The sequence below is a fragment of the Leuciscus leuciscus genome (assembly GCF_965113295.1).
Source record: "Leuciscus leuciscus genome assembly, chromosome: 13".
NCBI lineage: Eukaryota > Metazoa > Chordata > Actinopteri > Cypriniformes > Leuciscidae > Leuciscus > Leuciscus leuciscus.
Window position 1 is genome coordinate 39,918,164 of NC_138737.1, and position 26,717 is coordinate 39,944,880.

General features: G+C 43.1%; 2 protein-coding genes and 2 long non-coding RNA genes across 5 annotated transcripts in view; 3 read left to right on the top strand and 1 right to left on the bottom strand.

Annotated features, from left to right (window-relative positions):
* Positions 1 to 4,170: 4,170 nt before the first annotated feature.
* LOC309513092 lies at positions 4,171 to 4,725 on the top strand. Its single transcript, XR_014211292.1, has 2 exons — positions 4,171 to 4,349; positions 4,670 to 4,725. It is a non-coding gene; the product is annotated as an uncharacterized lncRNA (long non-coding RNA).
* Positions 4,726 to 10,391: 5,666 nt separating this feature from the next.
* On the top strand, positions 10,392 to 11,615 carry LOC309513111. The gene is made up of 2 exons (XR_014211311.1): positions 10,392 to 11,239; positions 11,560 to 11,615. It is a non-coding gene; the product is annotated as an uncharacterized lncRNA (long non-coding RNA).
* Positions 11,616 to 13,109: 1,494 nt separating this feature from the next.
* LOC309513404 (uncharacterized protein) overlaps positions 13,110 to 26,717 on the bottom strand; it is a gene marked incomplete at its 3' end in the record, with an annotated part of 56,067 nt that continues 42,459 nt past the window's right edge. The window contains exons 2-3 of the mRNA XM_082189197.1: positions 14,608 to 16,018; positions 13,110 to 13,116 (exon numbers count right to left, since the gene is read on the bottom strand). Of these exons, the coding sequence (XP_082045323.1) occupies positions 13,110 to 13,116; positions 14,608 to 15,635 (1,035 nt within the window). The 5' untranslated portion in view covers positions 15,636 to 16,018. The remainder of the gene's footprint in view (positions 13,117 to 14,607; positions 16,019 to 26,717) is intronic.
* Positions 19,585 to 26,717, top strand: part of nr2c2 (nuclear receptor subfamily 2, group C, member 2) — a 41,594-nt gene continuing 34,461 nt past the window's right edge. The window contains exons 1-2 of one of the 2 annotated variants that reach the window (XM_082188733.1): positions 19,585 to 19,909; positions 22,265 to 22,389. In XM_082188733.1, coding sequence (XP_082044859.1) covers positions 22,324 to 22,389 — 66 coding nt within the window. In that variant the 5' untranslated portion in view covers positions 19,585 to 19,909; positions 22,265 to 22,323. The remainder of the gene's footprint in view (positions 19,910 to 22,264; positions 22,390 to 26,717) is intronic. The other variant, XM_082188734.1, reaches the window with a different exon arrangement.

A 26,717-nucleotide genomic window follows, 5' to 3' on the forward strand; every position in this document is an offset into this window, starting at 1 on the left:
CATAAAGAATCTTAATGCAAAGAGTAGCTCCTAGTGACAAAATTCTAAGAAAATTCTTAGAAATGTGGGCGTTTACTCTTAAAATTAAAGACAAAATCCTAGTAAAGAAAAAAGTAATTCACAAAGCATCTTAACCCTTAAAAGAGGTCTTAAGGTCAAAATTGTTAGGAGCACGGACAAGGACTTTTAAGAGGCTTAAGAGTTTCTTTAGCAGAGGAGAAAATGGCAGAAAGACGAAGAGGGAGAAGAAATGTGTTGCAGACAATGAATAACAGTGAGTTAATAAGACGCTATAGATTAGATCGTGCAGGGATCATGTTTGTGACTGATCTTATTAGAGACACGCTAACATCTCCGAAACAGCACAGAAATGCCATAGCGCCAGAAATGAAAGTAATCACTACATTACGATATTTGGCAACTGGGAAAATTCCATGTTTGATACATTAAAACCAACATTCAAACCAACATTCAAACCACCACTTAAATAGACATGCCAGCAATCAGTGTATTTGGCTTAGAATGATAAAAATTGTTCCACTCTTTCCAATCAAATACCTTATAGGAAATTAACTGCATGGTAAATAAAAAAAAAAGGATTTATATACACATATATTGTGTGTGTGTGTGTGTGTGTGTGTGTGTGTGTGTGTGTGTGTGTGAACGGTCAAATAGGAAAAAATTACGCATGTAATTTCAAAGTGAAGGCTTAGAATAGACCCTATACTTAAAATCACTTTTTTTTTTCCTTCTTGGACAACCAACCAATCACAGTCTTCAAAAGATTGTGTCATACATAGCAACGGGGTCAACCCCGCCTCCTTACTAAGATGAAAGTTGTCTTTTCCTTACTCAGAGTTGCTCTCAGATCGGTCCCGAATCGCTTTTAAGCTAAGACTCCTACGTAAAAGTTAAGCTAAATTAAGAGTTTTCTTAGAGGATTCTTAGAATCTTTATGAATACGGGCCCAGGTCTTTGGTGAGCTGGAGGAAATCGCCACACTTACTGACATGATGTTCGGCAGAATTGCAGTAAGCGCACACTGGATAGGATTCAGCCAAGTTGTTAGGAGGCTGAATAACTTTCGGTGAGGGAACTTGGGCTTTGGAGGAGGTCATGTGAGAGGAGGTTAATACCATGGAGTATGGTTGTACCTCTTAATGGGTGAGGAGGTGGAGGCCTCTGCCGGATAGGCTGAAATGTCCTTTCTCTCCTAGGCTGGCAGCGGGCTTCTTGTTTAAGCCAGTTGGAAAAATCTAGGAGGTTATAGGAAAGGGAACCTGGTCTACTCAAACATATCCATCTCTTAAACTGGCAGAACTGCTCATGGGGAAGCTTCCCTAGAAGTCGCTCAATATGTGAGCCACAGGTAAGCTCAAAGAGACCTTCAGGGCCCATGGACTGAAAGAGGCCCACTAATGCCTGCACTCGAAGCGAAAATTGGTCTAAGCCTCTATCATCATCACCTGTACTAATAACAGGCATCTCCATGATGGTCCGGAGCTCCTTCAAAGCAAGTTGTTTAGGTTGACCATAACGCTCATCTAGGGCTCGTATAGCTTGAGTATAAGGATCTGGGGCATAAACATAAGCCAAAGCAAGTCTCCTTGCCTGGTCTACCTTTAGATGATCCAACAGGATGTGATATTTATATTGCTCTGATTCTCTTGGATCTAACAAGTTGGATAGGGCCATCTTTAACATCATGTACTGGCATTCATCCTCCCTCATGAGATCAGGGAAAGAAGGACCTTCTACCCTCCTATGGTTTAACTGCAGGGGGCCAATAGGAGGAACTAGCTGGTTTAGAGGGGCAGCCGATGTCAGGTGGTGGGGCTGCACATTGAGAGGCTGGTATGCCGGCTGGACAGAATAGGACAAAACACCAGGCAAAGGTTGGTTTGGCAGTGTATAGGCTGGGTGCATGGGGTTATATGAGGCTGGTGCTTGATATGTGGCAAGAAACTGACCACAGCCAGGAGGATGCGTGCTCTGCAACGACTGTGGCATAGGTTGGGTAAGAGGGGCACAACTTACAGGAGGCGGAGGAGATGGAAGCTGTGGCTGAAGTAGAAGAGGAGGGGGCCTATGGTCCTCTGTATGGGCTTGTGGAGATGCTGCTGATTGAAGGTTAAGATTATCAGGGCAAGGGGATGGCAAGCGAGACCGTGAGGAGTGAGTGCTGCTCCTAAGCATGCACTGCTGGATTAGTCTACCCTGATTTCTTAATTCTTCTACCAATTGCTGTAGGAATGCAGTCTGAGTATCAGGAATGGGAGCTATTGGAGAGGTATGTGGGTGTTCAACCTCAGGGGTTTGCACTCTCTCAGATATAGGACAGGTGAGTAAGTGTGTGGAACGTTCTCCTGCATGTCTCTCTCCGTGGGCAATTCCAACTTCTCTGGCTCTTCCTCAGACTCATCCTCTTTCCAGGGTTGATAATGAGGACCAGTACCAGGAATATCTGCAGGATGGAGCAGTTGTTATTCTGGTGGTTCTGCTGTAGGTTGCGACTGCTGATGATGTTGCAGGATGAAATCATCATAACGTGCGGGGAGCTGAGCTTGGCGACGTGGGCGCTCATGCTGAGACAATGATGGAGTGACTTGACATATCCACTGATCATCAATGAGCTCCAGCTCGAAGAACCATGAAAAGGAGTAAGAGGATGCTTAGGTAGCTAGCTTGAAGCCAATGGGGCTGAAAGTAAGAACAGGTCCAGTCTAGTCACTCTGGTGTTAAGGTCTTTATTTTCCTTCCAAATCAGGTATTAGATATGTGTGTGTATGTAGGGGTGTATGTGTGTGAGCGTGTATTTCTGTTCTTTGTAGAAACCACAATGTTTTAGTTTACAATAAACATAACATTGAATTCACAGGAAATAAAGTAATTTAAACAATACATGAGGCCATCTACTCATACTATAATCTCAAATACATATATACACATATCTAAATAACTAAAGAACATGCCTAAGCAGGAAATACAGCAAAATAAACACATTTAGGACAAACTTAGGAAATACAGAATAAGTTAAGTGTCAAACAAAAGCACTTACATGGTCAAATACGCACACGCAGGAAAAAACAAAGGCGAAAGAACTCAGTCCTCTGCACAGTGCATCCATGTGCACCAGAATGAAGGTGCTGTGGGCACAGGTGCAATTTATAAAGCCTGATAGTGTCCTAATTGGCTTGAGATCAGGTGGGTGGAGCTAGAAGTTAATAGGAAAATTAACAAGCTAAGAGGGGTGTGGCACATGCTTTGCACCTTGAAGCTTAGGGACACACAACTTTTGTTGTGTGTCACAGCTGCGTTTACAGATTTATTAAATTCATTTGGGGTCAAGCAAAACGTCACCGGACCAACTCATCGTCTTAATCATACACTCGATTTAATTATATCACATGGAACCGATCCAACCGATATAGATATCATTCCACAAAGTGATGAAGTCACTGATCACTACATGGTAACTTGCATATTACGTACTGCTGTAATATGTCATGCGGCGTCGCGTTATCAACCAGGCAGAACAATCCTCCCATCCACCATAGATAATTTCTCAAATTGCTTATCTAATCTGTCTCAGCTGCTGCCTGAACCCAAACAAACAGATGAACTAGAAGAACTAACTAGCACTATGAGCACCATTCTCTCTAGAACATTGGATGTGGTTGCACCTATTAAATTAAAAAAGGTCAGAGAGAAAAATAAAGCAATAATGCAATAATACCACGCATGTTTTAAGGAGAGAAACCCGTATTTTATAGCGTAAATGGAAACAAACTAATTTAGAGGTCTTTAGAATCGCGTGGAAAGACAGTATGTCACGTTATAAAAAGGCCCTAAAAGCGGCCAGGGCTGAGCACCTCCGCAAACTAATAGAAAACAACCAAAACAATCCAAGGTTTTTATTTAACACCGTGGCTAGACTAACAAATAAACAGACGTCACCCGAACAAAATATCCCGTTACAGTTCAGTAGTAATGATTTCATGAACTTCTTCACTGAGAAAATAGAAAGCATCAGAACCACAATTGTAAACGTTCAATCTTCAATCGCGCCTTATAATTCAGCTTCAATTATCACCCCGCAAGAACAATTACTGTCATGTTCTGTAAGAATACTTTGCATTTAGTTTGTTATTTTCTCCCCCTAGTGGTCATCTAGGAGTAATTCAGTGTGTTCATATATAATTCTTACATTGCTTTCATTGGTTGATTTTATCACATGATACAGTCTGATCAGGAAACACATTAGTAGTTATATTCCATGCGGTCAGCTTGCAGCTCTAGTCACCTTATCCTGTCTCCATTTCTGTTTGTGCCTTGGGAAAGCATCGCTTGTAAGTTATATTTGAATTTATAGTAAATTACATTGATACACATGCGTCATGTAAGACGTTCTGTGATGTTACTTGAATATTTATTTGTTAACATGTGAAAACTGCTATTGTATAGCCTTTCATAGTTTGTTAGTTTAGCTGTTGAGCTGCACATACTATATTTACAAGTTATTTACAGCTATAAGCATATCAGCTGAATGTAAAATATATATGTTACAACTTTGTAGCTTAAAGGTGTATTATTTTATGTCTGTTAATGTACAGTATGACGTGTTTGAATAGCATTCAGTGATTGGTGCTATCTTTCTGTATCGTTTCAGTTTTACAAAGATTCCTTCTTGAGAATTACGACAACAGTAAAGAGCCTTGAACTTTACTCCAGCCTCTGACTTTCTCTTGAAGCTTGTTAGCTATCTGTCGATTTGTGTACAGTCACACACACTGAGGACAGAATAGTAAAAAAGCGACTTCACGGCGGGCAAAACAGCAACGAGAAGATTAGGAACTGAGCCAGTACACCCTCTCAAGCATACTAAGGCCTCTTTATACATCCCTTCTAATACATCTTGGAGGATTGTTAACCATAATGTCACATACCAGTGAAGCTGGATTGGAAAAAGCGTCCATCACTGATGATGGTGTTAAAGATCAAGAGACAGCACGTGAAGCAAGATCACAACGTTCCACCTCATCAAGCACATCTAAAGTATCCTCAGCTAGCAGGGCCGCTGCTAAGGCCCGTGCTAAAGTTGAAGCTGCACGTGCACGTGCCACCTTCGTTCAGAGAGAAGCTGAATTGAAGATAAAAGAGGCACATCTTGCAGCTGATTTGAAGGTCAAGGAGGCACACATAGCCGCTGAGTTATCAGCTTTGGATCATGAGAGGGAGATTGCAGTAGCCTTGGCTGAAGCTGAAGTTCTTGAGGCAGCAGCAGAGATCGAAGGTACACAGGGCAGTAGGAGTCTCCACGATTCAGTTCAAGCCGCCATGCAGCGCACCCGTGAATACGTCGAACACCACTCCCAGCTACGTCTCAGTGATGAAAAACCCCCAGTACTTGAACCATACACGCCATCACTGTTTCCGCTCATCAAACCCGATGTCCAATCAGACAGAAAGGAGCATTTCCCTGGTCCCAGCAGTGCTTCTCATTTCTTACCCAAGAATGAGGGTGCAATTCAGGCTGCAGCACAACAGCCAGAAAGAGCGACGTCCGTGGTTCGTCAACTCACCACAAGGGACGATAGCCATAAAGCGCAGCAGCCCGAAAGGCCAACACCAGCAATTCAACACCACTCCTTTGATCACCTCCTCTCTACTCATCCACACCCTTGCTCTGCACACAGTAGAGCCTCATTACAGCCACATATAGGGCATGCGGACGACAGGGCAGGTATGAGTGATATTGCCAGGTACTTGGTACGTCGAGAGCTTGTGAATTCTGGCCTGATCAAATTTAATGATCGTCCAGAAAATTACTGGGCATGGAAGTCTTCATTCTGCAATGCTATTGCAGGACTGAACTTAAGTGCTGGCGAGGAGCTTGACCTCTTAACAAAATGGTTAGGAAATCAGTCTTCAGAGCACGTCATACGGATTCGTTCTGTGCATGTTGCCAGCCCTGATATAGGTTTAAGAATGGCTTGGGATCGCCTAGAGGAGTGCTATGGCTCCCCCGAGGTTATTGAAAGAGCTCTCTTTGAGAGGATAGAGAACTTTCCTAAAATCAGTCATAAGGACCCCGTAAAACTCAGGGAGCTGGGAGACCTGTTAAGGGAGTTAGTGTCTGCAAAATCTGAGGGTTATCTGCCAGGGCTCTCATACTTGGACACCGCCAGGGGTGTCAACCCTATCGTTGAGAAGTTGCCAATTGGTCTGCAAGAGAGGTGGTTAGCTCAAGGCTCACAATACAATACTTCACAGACTTCATATGCAATGAAGCACGCCGAAGAAACGACCCAAGCTTCACTCTCTCAACAGCTCCTGTAACCCCAATGAATAGTTCCCACAGGTTCACTACAGGTCCAACAAAGTTTGAACGAGTGGAAAAGAGACCAGCATATGGCAAAAGCTATGTCTCTGCTCACAAGACTGGAATTGCATCGCTACAAACAGCTTCTCAGGCGGACAGTTCAAGCAGCAGGCGAGGAGAAATAGACAAACAATGCCCTATCCACAAGAAACCACATCCTCTGAAAAAGTGTAGGGGTTTTCGAAGTAAGTCACTAGAAGAGCGCAAGGCTTTTCTTAAAGAAAATGGGATCTGTTTCAGATGTTGCTCTTCTACCATTCACCTGGCAAAGAACTGTGAGGTAGCTTTGAAGTGCACAGAATGTGAGAGCGACAGCCATATTGCAGCACTGCACCCTGGACCCCCACCATGGGACAGGAGAGGTCCCTCCTCAGAGCATGGCGGGGAGGGTGAAGGAGAAACACTTCAGCTGGCAGTCACCTCTAGGTGCACAGAGGTCTGTGATGACGGTAAGGAACCTAGATCCTGTTCCAAGATTTGCCTAGTGAAAGTTTATCCTAAAGCACGCCCTGACAAAGCTGTGAAAATGTATGTCGTTCTGGATGATCAGAGCAACAGGTCCTTGGCCAGGTCTGAATTCTTTGACCTCTTTCAAATTGAAGGGTCAAACTCGCCATACATTCTGCGCACGTGTTCAGGGGTCACTGAAGCGTTTGGTAGAAGAGCCACAGGGTTCATGGTGGAGTCACTGGATGAAACAACAAGCGTGATGCTTCCCACACTCATTGAATGCAATCACATACCAAATGACCGCACGGAGATTCCAACTCCAGCAGCCGCACAGCACCACACACATCTGAAGTCCATAGCTCACAAGATACCACACCTAGATCTAGAGGCCCAGATACTCCTTCTTCTGGGACGCGACATCCTCCAGGTTCACAAAGTCAGAGAACAACGCAATGGGCCACCGAGAGCACCCTACGCTCAAAGATTAGACCTTGGCTGGGTTGTTATAGGTAACGTCTGCTTGGGCTCAGCCCACAAGACAGAGTCTGTGACTTCTTTTCGGACTAACGTGCTTGAAAATGGACGTCCATCTCTCCTTACTCCATGTCCCAATCATATTCAAGTCAAGGATAGGTTTGGCAATGAAGGACTACACTGCACATCTCTTCACGGCCTTACACACCATACCCCAGTCCTCCATGACTGCAGCCTCGGCAGCACGATCTTTGAGAGAACCAAGGATGATGACAAAGTGGGTCTCTCCATCGAAGATGAGCTTTTCCTGGAGCTTATGGATAAAGAAATGTTTATGGATGAGTCCAACAGCTGGGTGGCGCCTCTTCCATTTCGATCACCACGGCGACAGCTGCCAAACAATCGAGAGCAAGCTCTTAATCGCCTTGCCTCTTTGTGCCGCACATTTGAAAGAAAGCCTGAAATGAAAACTCACTTTGTGAACTTCATGCAAAAGATCTTCGATCACGACCAGGCAGAGTTAGCTCCACCGCTGCAAGAGGGAGAGGAACGATGGTACTTACCCATCTTCGGTGTGTACCACCCTCAGAAGCCGAATCAGATTAGAGTCGTGTTTGATTCCAGTGCTCAGCATCATGGGATTTCTCTCAACGATGTGTTACTTAAAGGCCCAGATCTGAACAATAGCTTACTTGGAGTCTTACTACGCTTCCGCAGAGAGTCAGTAGCAGTGGTAGCAGACATTGAACAGATGTTTTACAGCTTTACTGTCAGAGAAGACCATCGAGACTTCCTTCGGTTCCTCTGGTTCAGGGACAACGAACCTGGCAAGGAGATTGTTGAGTACAGGATGAAAGTCCATGTGTTCGGCAACAGCCCGTCGCCAGCAGTAGCTATCTATGGCCTTCGTCGCGCGGCACAACATGGAGCAAGTGAGTATGGCTCAGAGGCCCAACACTTTGTGGAGCGCGACTTCTACGTCGACGACGGCCTCAAGTCTCTACCATCAGCTGCTGAAGCCATAGATCTGCTGAAAAAGGCGCAGGAGATGCTTGCCGGCTCAAACTTACGCCTCCACAAGATAGCGTCGAACCATTCTGACGTTTTGGATGCCTTCCCACCAGAAGACCACGCAAAGGGTTTGCAGAACCTGGACTTCAATGACAATTCAGCCCTCATTCAACGCAGCTTAGGGCTCAGCTGGGATCTTAAACATGATGTTTTCACCTTCAGAGTAGCATCTACCGAGAAGCCTTTTACCCGTAGAGGCGTTCTAGCCACCGTGAACAGTCTGTTTGACCCTCTCGGATTTGTGGCGCCAATCATTATACAAGGGAAGTTCCTGTTACGAGAGCTCACTAGCATTGAAGCCCTCGACTGGGATAAGCCTCTTCCACATGAGAAGGAAAATGAATGGAGGATGTGGAAAGACTCCTTGCAAGATCTGAGTGAGCTCAAGATTCCAAGAGCTTACACACCTACCACCCTTACCACCACTCAAAAGAAAGAGCTCCACATCTTCTCAGATGCCTCGGTGAAGGCCATTGCCGCTGTAGCTTACCTCAAGGTGATCAATGAAGATGGAGAGTGTCACGTGGGATTTGTTTTGGGAAAGGCAAAACTGGTGCCCTCATCTGCTCACACTATCCCAAGATTGGAACTGGGAGCAGCTGTATTGGCAGTAGAAATGGCAGAGTTGATAGAGAGTGAGTTGGACATCAGTGTAGACACATTGCGGTTTTACACAGACAGCAAGGTCGTCTTGGGGTACATATACAATCAGACCAGGCGGTTTTATGTGTACGTTTCCAACAGAGTCCAGCGAATCAGGAAGTCCACCAAACCTGAGCAGTGGCACTATGTCTGCACCACACAGAATCCGGCAGATCATGCTACACGTTCTGTACCTGCGGCCGAATTAGCTAGCACAACCTGGCTCACAGGGCCTCCGTTTTTGTCCCTTCCTGAAGGAGTAGCCACTTCAGGAGAGGAGTCATATGGACTCATTGATCCAGATGCAGATGTTGATGTGCGTTCTCATGCCACCACTCTCTCTACTCCATCATCTAGTCTGGGATCTCATCGTTTTGAACGGTTCTCGTCTTGGAAGTCTCTGGTGCGAGCTATCGCATTCCTGACACATATCATTCAGTCTCAAAGAAGTGCAGTAAAAACCAAGGATGACATCTGTAGTGGCTGGCATCAATGCGAAAAACCTCACACGGCAGAAGAGCTGTCCAAGGCAGGAACTCTTATTGTCAAGTGTGTGCAAAGAGAAACTTACAGCAAAGAGTTCGCCTGCTTGGTTGCTGGGAAAGACATCTCAAAAGATAGTTCATTGAGAAAGCTGAACCCCTATGTGGACGAAGAGGGTCTTCTGAGAATAGGAGGCAGGCTCAACCATGCGGTACTCGACACTAATGAAAAGTTCCCTCTCATCATTCCAGGTCGCAGCCACGTTGCAACATTGCTCGTGCGTCATTACCATGACAAGATTAAGCACCAAGGTCGTGTTTTCACAGAAGGCTCTGTCCGCACAGCTGGATTCTGGATCATTGGAGCTAAGAAATGTATCAGCAGTATCCTTCACAAATGTGTTACATGTAACAAGCTTCGTGGGAAAAGCGCTGAACAGAAGATGGCAGATCTACCCTCAGATCGTCTGAGTACAGAGCCACCCTTCACCTACGTGGGACTTGACGTTTTCGGCCCATGGGCTGTCACCACAAGACGAACCCGCGGTGGACAGGCTAACAGCAAAAGGTGGGCTGTACTTTTCACCTGCATGAGCACACGGGCCGTGCACATAGAGCTGATAGAGGCGATGGACACGTCAAGCTTCATCAATGCGTTGCGCCGATTCTTTGCTCTGCGGGGACCTGCTAAGCAAATCCGTTCAGACTGTGGAACCAACTTTACAGGTGCCTGTAAGGAGCTGCACATACTCCTTACCGATCCCAAAGAGCCCAATGTAAGGAGGTACTTGGGTGAAGAGGGTTGCTCTTGGGTGTTTAACTCTCCGCATTCCTCCCACATGGGAGGATCTTGGGAGCGAATGATCGGTTTCGCCAGACGGATACTCAACTCCATGCTTATGCAAACCAACCCTTCATGCCTCACTCATGAGGTGTTGTCTACTTTAATGGCAGAGATCACGGCAATTATTAATGCTAGGCCACTCGCACCTATTTCTTCAGACCCGGAGTCACCCTTTCTCCTTACCCCTGCTACACTTCTGACTCAGAAGATGTCTACTTACCCTCCTCCTCCGGGAACCTTTGACAGCACAGACCTTCACCGCCAGCAGTGGAGATGGGTGCAGCATCTGGCTAACACGTTTTGGAGCAGATGGAGACGTGAGTACCTTCCTACACTGCAAAGCCGAAGCAAGTGGCAGGACGTACGACCTAACATTGAGAAAGGTGACCTGGTTCTGCTTAAGGATAACCAGGCGAAGCGGAATGAATGGCCCATAGCTCTGGTTACGAATACATTCCCTGATGAAGATGGGAAGGTCAGGAAGATCGAACTCAAGGTCACAAAATCTGGATCAGCGAGGACCTTCTTGAGACCTGTTTCTGAGACGATCCTTCTCAAGAGTGCTGAGGAATTAAACTGATTTAGTTCCCCCTTTTTTATTCAGACACAATAAGATTATTCAGATAGTGGTATTTAATCAATACCAGGCGGGGAGTGTCATGTTCTGTAAGAATACTTTGCATTTAGTTTGTTATTTTCTCCCCCTAGTGGTCATCTAGGAGTAATTCAGTGTGTTCATATATAATTCTTACATTGCTTTCATTGGTTGATTTTATCACATGATACAGTCTGATCAGGAAACACATTAGTAGTTATATTCCATGCGGTCAGCTTGCAGCTCTAGTCACCTTATCCTGTCTCCATTTCTGTTTGTGCCTTGGGAAAGCATCGCTTGTAAGTTATATTTGAATTTATAGTAAATTACATTGATACACATGCGTCATGTAAGACGTTCTGTGATGTTACTTGAATATTTATTTGTTAACATGTGAAAACTGCTATTGTATAGCCTTTCATAGTTTGTTAGTTTAGCTGTTGAGCTGCACATACTATATTTACAAGTTATTTACAGCTATAAGCATATCAGCTGAATGTAAAATATATATGTTACAACTTTGTAGCTTAAAGGTGTATTATTTTATGTCTGTTAATGTACAGTATGACGTGTTTGAATAGCATTCAGTGATTGGTGCTATCTTTCTGTATCGTTTCAGTTTTACAAAGATTCCTTCTTGAGAATTACGACAACAGTAAAGAGCCTTGAACTTTACTCCAGCCTCTGACTTTCTCTTGAAGCTTGTTAGCTATCTGTCGATTTGTGTACAGTCACACACACTGAGGACAGAATAATTACAGTGCTTTACAACTATAGAACAAAAAGAGTTAAATAAACGTATCACTTCATCTAAAACAACAACATGTTTATTAGATCCTATACCAACTAAACTACTGAAAGAAGTGTTACCTGTAGTGGAAGAGCCTCTCCTCAATATTATTAACTCGTCTTTATCTTTAGGTCATGTTCCAAGAACATTTAAACTGGCAGTTATAAAACCTCTCATTAAGAAACCACAATTAGATCATAATAATCTAGCAAATTATAGACCCATTTCAAATCTTCCATTTATGTCTAAAATATTAGAAAAAGTGGTGTCCGCTCAACTGGTCTCTTTCTTGCAACAAAATGATATCTATGAAAAGTTTCAGTCTGGATTCAGACCGCATCATAGCACTGAAACTGCGCTCGTTAAAATCACAAATGATTTACTTTTAGCTTCTGACCAAGGCTGTATCTCAATACTAGATTTACTTGATCTTAGTGCTGCGTTCGATACTATAGATCACACATTACTCTTAGATCGACTACAAAATTATACTGGTGTTCAAGGACAAGCATTAAGCTGGTTCAAATCATACCTATCTGACCACTACCATTTTGTCTATTTAAATGGAGAAAAATCGACCATAACGCCAGTAAACTATGGAGTGCCGCAGGGATCTGTGTTAGGCCCTCTGTTATTCTCAATATATATGATGCCACATGGAAATATTATAAGGAAACATGGAATTAGTTTCCATTGTTATGCTGATGACACTCAAATATATATTTCATCACGGCCGGATGAAAACGCGAAATTTTCCAAATTGACAGAGTGTGTTAAAGTTATAAAAGATTGGATGACGCGTAATTTTCTTTTATTAAATCCAGACAAGACAGAGGTAATACTTATCGGTTCAAAAAACCGCCCACAAAACCTCGCACAATACAACTTTAACATCATAGGATGTCCTGTTACTTTATCCTCTACAGTAAAAGACCTGGGTGTCATACTCGATTGTAACCTGTCTTTTGAAAATCATATTTCATATGTTACAAAAACAGCCTTTTTCCACCTTAGAAACATTGCTAAGCTACGTAATATGCTATCAGTTTCTGATGCAGAAAAGTTAGTTCATGCATTCATGACCTCGAGACTGGATTACTGTAATGCTTTATTAGCTGGTTGTCCTGCATCCTCAATAAACAAGCTACAGTTAGTCCAAAATGCCGCCGCTAGAGTTCTTACGAGATCAAGAAAATATGATCAAAGAACACCGATTTTATCATCACTGCATTGGTTACCTATAAAGTTCCGTATTAATTACAAGGTATTGCTACTGACTTATAAAGCCCTAAACGGCTTAGCTCCAGTCTATTTAACGGATCTTCTATCGCCCTATAATCCATCTGTCACGGCAGACTAAAAACAAAAGGTGTGATGACTCAAATGCTGGAGAAAATAAGAATTTATTAATGAAAACACAAAACAAACCCACGAGGGGGACTAAGAAAACTCTGGAAAATCTCGGGGAACAGGAAACAAAAGACAACGTACCGACACAGACTGCAAACAAGAGGGAACTAATAAAGGGAAACTAATCAGGAGGGAACAGGTGGATGAACTCAAACAATAATCAGATAACAAGGGGGAGGGATCAGACAATAACACGAGCACATGGCCCAAAATAACAAAACACCCATGTGCAGCACAAGACAGGACAGGCATGTGACATTACCCCCTCCCTACGGAGCGGCTACCAGACGCTCCATAAGACCCGGACGGGACGGGAGGAACAGACCAGGGCGGGATGGGAGGGGCAGGGCAGGGCAGGGCAGGGCAGGGAGGGGCAGGGCAGGGCAGGGCAGGGCAGGGCAGGGCAGGGCAGGGCAGGGCAGGGCAGGGCAGGGCAGGGCAGGGCAGGGCGGGCAGGGCGGGCAGGGCGGGCAGGGCGGGCAGGGCGGGCAGGGCAGGGCAGGGCAGGGCAGGGCAGGGCAGGGCAGGGCAGGGCAGGGCGGGACGGGAGGGACAGACCAGGGCGGGACGGGAGGGACAGACCAGGGCGGGACGGGAGGGACAGACCAGGGCGGGACGGGAGGGACAGACCAGGGCGGGACGGGAGGGACAGACCAGGGCGGGACGGGAGGGACAGACCAGGGCGGGACGGGAGGGACAGACCAGGGCGGGACGGGAGGGACAGACCAGGGCGGGACGGGAGGGACAGACCAGGGCGGGACGGGAGGGACAGACCAGGGCGGGACGGGAGGGACAGACCAGGGCGGGACGGGAGGGACAGACCAGGGCGGGACGGGAGGGACAGACCAGGGCGGGACGGGAGGGACAGACCAGGGCGGGACGGGAGGGACAGACCAGGGCGGGACGGGAGGGACAGACCAGGGCGGGACGGGAGGGACAGACCAGGGCGGGACGGGCGGGACGGGAGGGGCGGGACGGGCGGGACGGGAGGGACAGACCAGGGCGGGACGGGAGGGACAGACCAGGGCGGGACGGGAGAAACAAAATGTTTGTGACACCGGAGTGGCCCACAGGGTTCGGGAGGCCAGGCTGTGCCGACGGCCAGAGTGGAGACGACAGTTCATCTGGCGGCCAGGGCGGAGACCTCTCCTCGGGCAGCCAGGGCGGAGACCTCCCTTCTCGGGCGGCCAGGGCGGAGACGACCCTTTGTGTGGCCAGGGCGGAGACGACCCTTTGGGTGGCAAGGGCGGAGACCTCTCCTCGGGCGGCCAGGGCGGAGACGACCCCTGGGGCGGCCAGGGCACCGGAACAGATACCGGCTCAGGAACAGACACAGGCACCGGCTCAGGAACAGACACAGGCACCGGCTCGGCGGCGGCCATCTTGTCCAAAGACACAGGCTCGGCAGACGCGACGTGAACAGTCTCTGTGGCGGCCATCTTGTCCGAAGACACAGGCTCGGCAGACGTGACGTGAACAGGCTCGGCCATCTTGTCTGAAGACACAGGCTCGGCAGACGTGACGTGAACGGTCTCTGTGGCGGCCATCTTGTCCGAAGACACAGGCCCGGCAGACGTGACGTGAACAGTCTCTGTAGCGGCCATCTTGTCCGAAGACACAGGCCCGGCAGACGTGACGTGAACAGTCTCTGGCTGGGCAGACGTGACGTGAACAGTCTCTGGCTGGGCAGACGTGACGTGAACAGTCTCTGGCTGGGCAGACGTGACGGATCGCTGGGGTGGTGCAGGCAGTGCGAGCAGCTCGGGCGGGGCCAGTAGAGCAAGACGCCTGGGCGGCGCGGGCAGAGCAAGACGCCTGGGCGGCGCGGGCAGAGCAAGACGCCTGGGCGGCGCGGGCAGAGCAAGACGCCTGGGCGGCACGGGCAGAGCAAGACGCCTGGGCGGCGCGGGCAGAGCAAGACGCCAGGGCGGTGCGTCAGGGACGGTAGTCACCTCCGGGATGGTCTCCGTGTTAGGAGCCACCGGACTCGGGACCACCGGAACAGGGACCACCGGAACAGGGACCACTGGAACAGGGACCACTGGAACAGTTACGGAGGGAGCCTTTCTCCTCCTCCTGTGTCTTGGAGCCACCGGCCTCGGGACCACCGGACTCGGGACCACCGGACTCGGGACCACTGGAACTGGGACCACCGGAACTGGGTCCACCGGAACTGGGATCACTGGAACAGAGACCACTCCCCTGGCGATCCTCTCCCGATGGCGAATGAAACCCTCCACCATTGCCTCAAAACTGACATGATCAAACGCTCTACAGATCAGCCAGTCCATCGGTTCATCCAGCGCATAATTAAATAGATCCCTGCAAGCCTCCTCGCCCAGGTTCAGCCCTTCAGCAGCGCGACGGAACCTCTGACCGAAAACCCTCACCTCCATTCCCTGCTGACGGAGGGAGACCAACTCCTGAAATCGGAGAATCCGCTCCCATTGCGGACAGGAGACTGGTTGCGGCTCTCTTCTCCGCTGAGTCCTCATAATGGTCGGTACGTTCTGTCACGGCAGACTAAAAACAAAAGGTGTGAGGACTCAAATGCTGGAGAAAATAAGAATTTATTAATGAAAACACAAAACAAACCCACGAGGGGGAAAACAGAACTAAGTAAATACAAAAACAACAACAGACTAAGAAAACTCTGGAAAATCTCGGGGAACAGGAAACAAAAGACAACGTACCGACACAGACTGCAAACAAGAGGGAACTAATAAAGGGAAACTAATCAGGAGGGAACAGGTGGATGAACTCAAACAATAATCAGATAACAAGGGGGAGGGATCAGACAATAACACGAGCACATGGCCCAAAATAACAAAACACCCATGTGCAGCACAAGACAGGACAGGCATGTGACACCATCGCGCTCTTTAAGATCACTAAATTCAAGGCTTTTGGTCATACCTAGGATATCCAGAACCACCAAAGGAGGGAGAGCATTTTCACATTTGGCTCCAAAACTCTGGAATAGTCTTCCTGATACTGTTCGTTGCTCAGACTCGCTCTCCCAGTTTAAAACTAGATTAAAATCGCATTTCTTCAGCCAGGCATTCATATAATCCTATAGTTCAAACTACAATCCGGCCTCTAGCTCATAAATGCCAGAGGAGAACTGGCCCCCGACTGAGCCTGGGTTCTCCCAAGGTTTTTTTTTCTCCATTAGGTCACCTGATGGAGTTTTAGGACACCATTAGGTCACTTGATGGAGTTTTTCGGTTCCTTGCCACTGTTGCCTTTGGCTTGCTCAGTTGGGGATATTTTGGGGATATTTAATTTAATTTTATCAATCAATAAATTCCTCTTGAAACAAACTTTGTTGTATTATTTTAATTTAATACTGTGAAGCTGCTTTGATACAATCTGTATTGTGAAAAGCGCTATACAAATAAACTTGACTTGACTTGACTTGACTTGACAACTTCTCAAAACCCCCATAGGAATGAATGGAAAGCGAAGAATGCTTCAGTACACATAGACAAAAGCTAAAAATGCTCCAAATTCAAACTCATGCTAAACCTTTACCAAAGAATGATTTTATAATGTCTACATGTGTATCTGAATGCTGAAAAACTGACTTTAGGACCCAGCGGAATACCTTGTTCCTCCATATAGAGCTATAAGGCCATCTAGAGGCAAGAGTCATGAAATATCATGTTATATTATTTGTTTTCCACAAGAGGTCAGCAAAGACACCAAATGTAAGATATTTTGAGCTGAATTAAAAGGGTTATGCATGAAATTGTGAGTCATTTTGAACTTAAGTTGAAAGAATGTGAGGAATGTGCTTAAATTACTATGTATTTTTTATTTATTGATCAAATCAATTCATTTAAAGGTAAATAAAATTAAAAATGACAAAAAATCTCCAAAAACAATTGCATTAAAAAATTGAAAAAATAGTATCAAAATGAAATAAAATAAGCTTTCTGGATAACAAAAAATGTAAGTATAATTTTAGAGCTTCAGGTCATTTGGACCCGCGAGAGAAAGATTTGTTACAAAGGATGAAGGTTAAAAAAATCAAGGTAACCATATTCATCATATCATAGTTTATATACCTTCACAAGTATTGTGTGGAAGTATTTAAAACAAGTGTGTTACAACTAGCCCCAAGTTAGGTTGTGCCCCGCTCAACCATATACAACAAATCCATAATCTTATCCTTTATCTCCATACCGAAATCCCAGATGGCCATCCTAGATAAATAGAGCTTGTAAACGACTGTTGGGAGGAGCTGGAGGCTTGGATCCGGGAACGGTTTTCTGTAAGTCACGACTTAACAAGCAGATACAGACACTGCATCCGCTCTGTCAACCATATTCTCTGACATGCCTCCAAATCTGGACTAAAAAAATATCCATTGTTTCCCACTCATAATTACGACTTTGTGGTAAAGTGTAGTGAAGCCTCTCCTCCACTGACATCCAAAACATTTCTGAGGTGACTCACTTTCACCTCCTGTGTTTAGTTTCTTCTCCTCCTCCTCCTCCTCCTCCTTCTCCTCCTCCTTCTCATCCTCCTTCTCCTCCTCCTCCTCCTTCTTCTCCTCCTCCTCCTCCTTCTCCTCCTCCTCCTCCTTCTCCTTCTCCTCCTCCTCCTTCTTCTCCTCCTCCTCCTTCTTCTTCTTCTTCTGTGAATCAGAGGCGTATTGCTGCTCTCCTCAGTTCATCTGAAGAACTCTGCACTGTAAAACAATTACTGTAAAATTTTCAGCAACTTACTGGCAAATCTGGCAAGATTACCGTAAATCATCAACTACAATTAAACTGTAAAAATACAGCACACCCGTAAAAGCAGCAACACAAGAGCAGCTGTGAATTTACAGTTCTTTACTGTAATCTTTACAGTATGAATTAAAACCTGCACTGTAAAATAAAGAGTTACCCAAAAATGATCATCAACTTGTTGCTTCAAACTGGATTTATATAATGATATAACGTATAAAGCCTTGTTACATATGTTACATGTACTTACAGTATTAACAGTAAATTATGCATAATTACATGCAACTAACCCTCAACCAAATCCTAATCCTACCCTAACCTTATACATGTTTATAACACAGTACTTAAATATGTAATTACACTGTAATAATGACACCTTAAAATAAAGTGTGAAAAATAATATCTGCCTTTATTCTTCCATTCTTTCCATTTTTGATTTATACTATATAAACGATATACTATATCATATGTGTATACTTTCATGTACAAATCCTTATTCCATGTTGCATGACGGTGTTGTGTTACGTCCAAAGACGTATATTTTTGTGAGCTACATGGTACTGTGGTATGTTTCTTTTTTTTCTGTAGTTTTTGTTTTGTGTCTCTTGCTATCATTTGTCTCCTCCCACTCTTTCCCTCTGGCAGGTATCTGACTGCGTCCCCAGCTGCACCTGCTTACCATCCAGGAGGGAAGCAGCATAAAATCCAGCAGAACTCTCAATCGTAGAGAACTCTTCTCCAGAGCATGGTCTGTGTCCTGCCCGGCCCGGCCCTGTTGTGCCCTTGTTGTGGATCTGTGCTGTAGCTCTGTGCTGTTGCCTGCTCATTGTTGAATGCTTCATTGTGAGACGCCCCAGTCTAGAACCTTTAAATTGTAAAGCCACCTTGTGATTTGTTTTTCCTTTTAAAGCTGTTATTCTCCTGATTGTTCGTTGTTACTTTCTTTTGTTTTGTTACTTGGGAACTGTAGGGAGGTGGGCGCCATTTTTATTTTGTAACCCCCTTTTTCTCCTGTTTTGTGGCTAGGTAGGGAGTGAGGGTAGATTTCTGTTATTTATTTGTTATATTCTTTGTGAGGCTTATTAAGAATTTAACAACCAGGTAGATCTGACTTTTGTTTATTATTTTGGCATTGCCCCCTTCCGAAGCCTTTGTTTCTTCCCTAAAGCTTTCCTTTCTGAGTAAATTGTTATTTGTTAAGAGCCTCCGAATAAAGGAGTTACAAATAATCTTGTTGTTGTGGTGCTGTGGCAGGGCCCGGACAAATGCTCTTTAAAATCTTAAAATATGTTACGTTCTGTTAAAAGAACCCTAGACGTAACATGACGTAATATGACGTAACAGTTGTAAAAAACAAAATCATTATTTGCTATAGTTCACCCCTATCTTGTCTGAAATATAATTATTTTGTAAAACAGAAATGCAGTCAGTTATAGAATAACCATATAACATTTATTTGATTAAGTTGCATTAATACCTCTCATTATTCTTTCTTGCTATCAGTTAAAAAAAAAAATTTGTTTTACATGCAACGGTTCTAAATCAAGATCTACAGGTTGAATGAGAAATTTGACACAAAACAGGAAAGTTGTTAATTATGATTTTTAAACATAAGATTCAATGTTATTCTGAATAATGTATTACTTGTGTGGAGGCAGAAAGAAATAGTGCAATGACAATGTGTTTATGAAGGTCAAGAAGCCCGTTTGTTTTTTATTAGAAGCATTAAAAGAAAAACAGAAGCCAATAATTAACTTAGGATTGCCGTAGGTATAAAAAAAAAATATTAACGTCAAATCTTTGTGAATAAAGTGTCTAAAATAAAGCAACCAATCCGCGCTCGTGTTGAAGGCAGACACGATGACGTCAGCGGCGCCTTGCTCCAGACGCACGTGAACGCGCCCGACAAGAAGAAACTCTCGCACGCTGGCAAACGGGGTCACGAACTATGACCTTTAACTGGAGTAAAAACAATAACAAATAATGTGCAATAAACGCGAGGGCATTAAAAAACACGTCTGTTCATATCACAGGTAAGCAGCTTTTCGTTTCTGCATGTCGTACAATGGTTGGTCAAAACGTTCGCGTGAAAAATAATAATAACCCCATTTGTGCAGCTTGTTGTGTGGCTGCAGAGAAACAGGCCCGAGCTGTCCTCAAAACTCACCCGAGCTGTCAACAAGCGAGCTGGAGGGTTTATTTAACGACAAAAGACCAACCCGAGCATAGTGTGCTTTACATCGCCCGGTATATTCCACTTATTCTACAGCAACTGCTGTATACAAGTATAATTAAATCAATTTATTTGATATGGTTAATACATTTTGAAGTATTAGCTGGTTAGCATGAGAGCTAACATATGAACTCGACCCTTTTACCTTTGCCACCGCGGGTCCTTCAGTGGGAGGATTTCGCCTGTTTTAACTCATTTTGGTCGATTTGACATTAATATTGCTGCCACGAGGAATAACGAATGTTTTGAGTATTAATTATTTTAACGGACGTTTAACCAAGCCTTTATGTTGTGTTTTTTTTCTTGGCCTTGCGCCAGAATCTCCATTTTGTTTTGTGTTTTGAACATGACTTCCGCTATGAGGCGGTAGGGTGCTTTTTTTATTGAACATAAACGAAATATACATTTATAATGACATTTGTAAGTGTAGAAGGAGACAACTTAAAGCAAGGCACACAAATGATTGAATAAAAAATTACGGAAAACATCTACATCACTTTTAAATACAAAGAAATAAGGTTTTGTCTTTATACACTTACATTAATTGATAAAGAATTTATCCAGAATTAATATTGCATTGATGAAAAATTCAGCTTTTTTTGTCATCCAACAACATTCTAAATACAACATGGTTTCTATAAAGTAGGCAATGACTGCATGTAATAAAATAAAATAAAATTTGATCAGTTGTATGGAAATAAAAAAGGTTAATATGACTTTTTATCTGACAATTCTAACTTTTTTTTTCTCCTCAAAATGTTATAAACTCCAACCCTCTACGGACACACTGAAGCTCGAGTCGCCATTGGCTAGTACATTTTTTTATTAAACATTTAGTATAAATATGCCATTCTTATTAATGGAGTTAAACACTTAAATTACATGAAATAAATATTCAATAAATATATTTGTAGTGGATGCGACGCTTTTGAACACTTTTCAATGGCATGTTGTGTTTTAATGTTTGAACTACAGAGATAATTGCTTATCATGATTCATGATAATAGCAGATTGTCTGAGAAAATATTTTCGTGCAAAAAATGCACAACAAGGCCTATCTATTTCCATTAAAAATATTAATCAATTAAAAATACAATTTGGCTGGTGGAAAAGATTGAGAAAAACTTTCTCTGAAATTGTATTTTACACTATTTGATTTATTTACTCAAAAACAAGGCAAGGATACACCGCTCTACAGTCATTTGAAAGTGATTGCAGTACCAGTTTTGGCCACAATCTTACATTCGGCTCCTTTAAACATGGTATCACTTGGATGAATAATCATATGCAAATTAATGCAAATGAGGATATGCATAGTAAAACTATGCATTGTAAGCTCCATATATGGTTATTTGGGGGTTGGGACTCATGTGCGCGCAATTTTCCGCTGACTGGGATTCATAAAAGGAATTTTGCACAGGTTCTGGCGTACGCACGATTTTATAAGTCTGAATATTTTTTGCCGTACACCATTTTTGGCTTTCGGGCACACGTACACTTTTCGTAAGGATCCTACGCACAGTTTTATAAATGAGAGCCCAGACATGGAATGCAAGAACAATGCAAAATAAAAAATTCTACACGAGTATAATATAAAATATACATTTCAAACACTATTAAAGACAAGTAAGCCTGTAATCAAATTAGAACAAATAATCAAACTACAAGCAAAAGCACAGACAAACTCAATAGAACAAAGATGAAAATGAAATAAACACTGCTTTTCAGGTAAATCTAACAGTTCAGATTAGGTAGAGAAATTGAATAATTCACTGTATAAATTAAATATAGATGAATCGTTATTAAAGTTACAAAAGATATTCAGTCAAGAGCTGTGAGTGATTTTTTTTTTTTTTTTTTTTTTTCAGAATTAAAAACAGGGATCAGGAATATTAGGCTGCTGTCACTTTAAGACATAATGCATGGATTATATATTCTGATACTGATACACACAAGTTTTTTCTTTCTTTCGTGGACGATGAGCATATCTTTGCTGGAATTAAAAATGCGAACTATTTGACTAAAGTGGTTTTTTCCCTGTCTAGATAAAATCTTTCAGAAAAATGCAGAAATTTACTGTCCATTTCAAGAATTGGGTATTATTTTGTGCTTGCGAAACATATTGCTTCATAATCATTATTTGATTGGCACATAGGTGGAGGTGTTGTTGGCAGATGCAGAACTGGTCCAATCAGACACTTCTAATGACCTCTCATGACCATGACAACCAATATGGAGGTGCTGGCTCAGCAGATATTGACCACTGAGCAGATTTCAGAGGTGAGTGATGATGGGAGAGACTAGTACTAAATGTTAGTCGTGGGAAGTTCGGATTATTTTACTGACTCGGATCTTTGAATCTCGTTCATCAAAATGAACGACTCTTTTTTTCGAGACATTTCGTTCATTTGAGCAGAATGTATTTAAAATGTTACATGTTAGCCAAATTCCACAAACAAATGTTGATCGCATTTAGAATAAGAAAAATATTTGCAAGGCAAGGAAAAGGCCAAATTTTTAGTTTACCTCACCTCCCGATCTGAGCCGTCCGTTCATCCCGTGACATCCTCATAAACTGAGCTGTTCAGTCTGTAGTACCGGACACAGTGACAGAATTGATAGTTCACGTTTCGAGTTTATCGACTTGGGGTTCGAGTCATTCGTTCATCACGTGACAGCCACATATAGGCTGAGCTATGCAGTCGGTACCGGATACAGAATTGATTAGTTCATCTTTTGAGTCTTCGGGTTCGAGTCATTCGTTCATCACGTGACAAAAGAACAAAAGACTCAAACGAATCAGACCCGAAGACTCGAGAGGTGAACTAATCATTTCTGTTTCCAATACAGAACCTATAGGGTGTTGCGCATGCACAGTCAACACAAAATGAACGAATCACTCTCTGAGACAACTCGGTAGTCCCGAGTCATATTAAAGATTTGTTCAAAATGAACAGAGTTCATTTGAGAGAGAGCCTGGGACAGTTCTAGGAAAAATGAGAGAGTCCCGGACAGTTCTATGAAAACTTTTCTGGAAAAAGGATCTAGGCTTACTTCGTTGTGAATTTTGATATTCTAGGATCTATCTAGGATCTAGGATCTATCAACGGGCTGGAGATTTGCGGGAGCTAGACATTTAAAGCTTTATTGTCACTTCGGCCATGTGCTTTCTTGTTGTCTTGTTTTGCGTGACTCGCAGTCGGTGAGTGCTCTGATTGGCTGCATGTTTTGTTTGAGCACATGGCTTGTCATGTTTGTTTCTATGTGCCATGTGTTCTCCTGTTTATAGAAGGTTTGCATTGACGTCACTTTCCCGCAGGAACACACTCCCTCAGCCGGACTGAGTGGCAGAAGAGCTGCTGAGTGACTGGAGTTAATAGAGGAAACTGCGAAAACACGAGTAAAACAAGCGATTATCAGTTTAAACTGAAGGTTGGACTCGATATAGTGTTCCTTACAACCTACCAAAGATTCGGTGATCCATGGATATTGACATGCCGCCAGGAATCGTGTTTCCTGACATTTATATGAGCCTGATTTAGACAACGGGGAAATAAAGCAAATTTGCCGATGAACACTTTATATAAATACAATATAGGCAGGTATAAATCCGGGTGATCACTGACATCAATGCTATACATCATCATATCGTCCAGCCCTAAAAAGTATAGTTTTTTGTCAGTGTTAATTTAAAAACATCCAATTATGCAGAATATACAATGGTAAATAGTTCATTGATGAGTTGTAAATACAATATATAACAATATAAGGCATCAATTTTACCCCAAATTCAGCATATTGACACAAAATGAAATCTGCAAATCCACCTTTCTCTGCCCGGATCCAGTTGTTTCTGTGAATTGCAGCGATCCATTTGCTTCTCTGTTCTGTAGCTTTCGGCAGTCTGTAAAAATATACCTATCTATATACCTAATATACTAATCTAGTTGTACAGTTAATCTCAATTAAGCTCTTTCCCATTTTAGATGTGTTTTGTGTGTTCGCAGCATTCCCGCTGAAAATGAATGCTGAACCTCGTCTTTCTGTCACTCATTGACAGTGTGTGTTACTGCAGACGGTGACGTCACACGCATAACCTCTATTGTCTAACCGTGCCCTTCTTGTTATCTGATTATTGATTAATTTGTCCCACCTGTCCTCCCTCGTTACCTGCTTTGTATCTGCCCTTTTTATTCTCCTTGTGTTTGCAGTCCTGTGCCAGTTCGTTGTCATACATTCCTTGTGTGTTGATCCCTGAAGCCATGTCGTCTCCTGCTACCAAGTCTTGTCCTGCCAAGTCAAGCTGACCGGTCCTGTTTTACCCCACGGGGTAGTTTTTGTAATTTTTTATAACAAATAAAAGCCCATTGTTTTGCATCTTGAGTCCTCGCTTCATCCCTTCACCCAAACCTGACATTTATGTTCATGAGAAGAATTTTAAAATGATGATAAAATTGGGTTGATATAATCGTGTTTGTTGGCTCTAGTAAGCACTCTTGCTGCTAAAATTTGAACCATTTGAAAAGTTTATTTATTGAACTTATAGTAATAGTGAAACTGTCTTGTTTTCAGTAACTAATACCTATATTGTCAGAATTCATTTAGCTTTCAAAAGCATATAGATGTTAATCCTGCAAGAAAAAAGGAATGTTAGTTATAATTGATTAAAAATGTCCTTCACTAAAGCACATACAAGGAGAAAAGTATAGGACCGAATACAGAGCCCTGTGGCACTCATACTTGTGTTTGGTCTGAAATCTCGTCACTAACAAACTAATTGTGATTGGATAGGTAGGACCTAAACCATGCTAATGTCTGCCCACAAATGCAACATAATTCTCGAGCCTATCCAAGAAAATGTCATGGTTTATTATAGTGTCAAAGTCAACACTAAGTTCTAAAAGCACTATACAGGGTTCGTACGGTCATGAAAAACCTGGAAAAGTCATGGATTTTTAAAATGGCAATTTCCAGGCCTGGAAAAGTTTTGGAAAATGAATAAACTCATAAAGTTTTGGAAAAGTCATGGAAATTTGTTTTTCTAAATATCTGTGTACTTGAATTTGTTTAATTAATAAAATTGGGGAAACAAATTGCAATACTTTTTTCGTTTTACTGTGCGTTCACACCGGACGCGAATAGCGCGTCAAATTCGCGCCTGACGTGTCTAGAAATTTACGCGCGTCAGAGGCGAAATGACGCGTTTCCATTAACTAAAAGCGCTGAAACGGACATGAAAGGGGACCCATTTCTTTTGGCCCATCTAGTTTTAGTCGCTGTCCTCAGTGCCGCAGAAAAGTGCTGAAACGGACATGAAGGGGAACTCATTCAGCGCTTTTCTACGGCACTGAGGACAGCGACTAAGTAGCCACACCTGTGTGGCTCTTGTGTTGCTGTCATCAGCTCAGTGCTTCAAATTAAAATAAGCTGCTTTGCATTTTCATATAGCTTCGTATGTGCCTTTCCATTACAGATTTGAGCAAAACTTTTTTTTTCTTCTAAATATCGATAAATAACTATTGCAAAAGGATGGCGTTTCCATTAACCGACTAAAACTTTTTTTTTTTTTTGCGATCAGTCATTCCAAAAATCATGGCAACGGAGGACGTTAGTAGGTTTATATCTCACCCACCGCCCTACAAATTATTATTATTAATGTCTTATCCAAGTATTAATGTCAGGGAAAGACCCTTATGCGAACGGCACATAGGCTATATGCTAAGTTTCTTCATGTTTCTCCCTTGATTGTGGCATTTCTTTGAGAGTAGGCTATCCCTGTATTGTTTCTTTTATGAATTTAATAAGGAACCCTGGCTTTCATGTATTCTTTCTGTCCAAAAGGTCCGTGTTCTTTTGTGTCCACTCGTTTTTCCTTTAACCCCCAAATGAAAAACGAAAAATGAAGGGTTGTTGTAAGTAGGCTATTTTTAAAACGCAAAGTTGAACGCCAACATTTAAATTTGAACTGTAGGCTACACCAAATGCTGTGCGAAAAAGAAAAAAATATCGACAAATTTTCTGATTTTTGTTTGACTTTTTGCCTCTTTGTTAAACATTTAAAATATATATGATTTTTTTCTTAAAAAAAATTTATTTGGTCTTTTATTTTCCGTGTTCACATTTATGAGGAAAAAACAATGTTACGTGACCGTTCTCCATTACGGTAATGAGTCCTCTGAGAGCGGCACTAAAAGACTTTTAAAACTTACACAGAAACCTCAAACAGAAAGCACAAAGCCTTCCTAAACGAATTTCGTTTTGTATTAATTGTATCTTGATTTTAAAATGTTTCATTAACCAATTGCTTAATAGCCTAAATAAAAAGTAAATAGCAGAAAATAGATAATCACGACACAGAGGCGCCGGAGTGAACTGGATCATCCATGAACCGAAACTCAGCGTAAAAGGTAGCCTACTCGCCTCACAGACCTAAACAAAACTGAAATAGGCCTATATCTATTATCTACAGAAATATCTACTTTTAAACAGAACAATTCAAAACAAAATAAAACGATGTAGCCTAATCCGTATGAAATGTGCATTTCTCTCCGGCGTGTTCACTACTAAGAAGATCGCGAGTCAGTCAACTTCGTCTTTGCAGTCGAAAC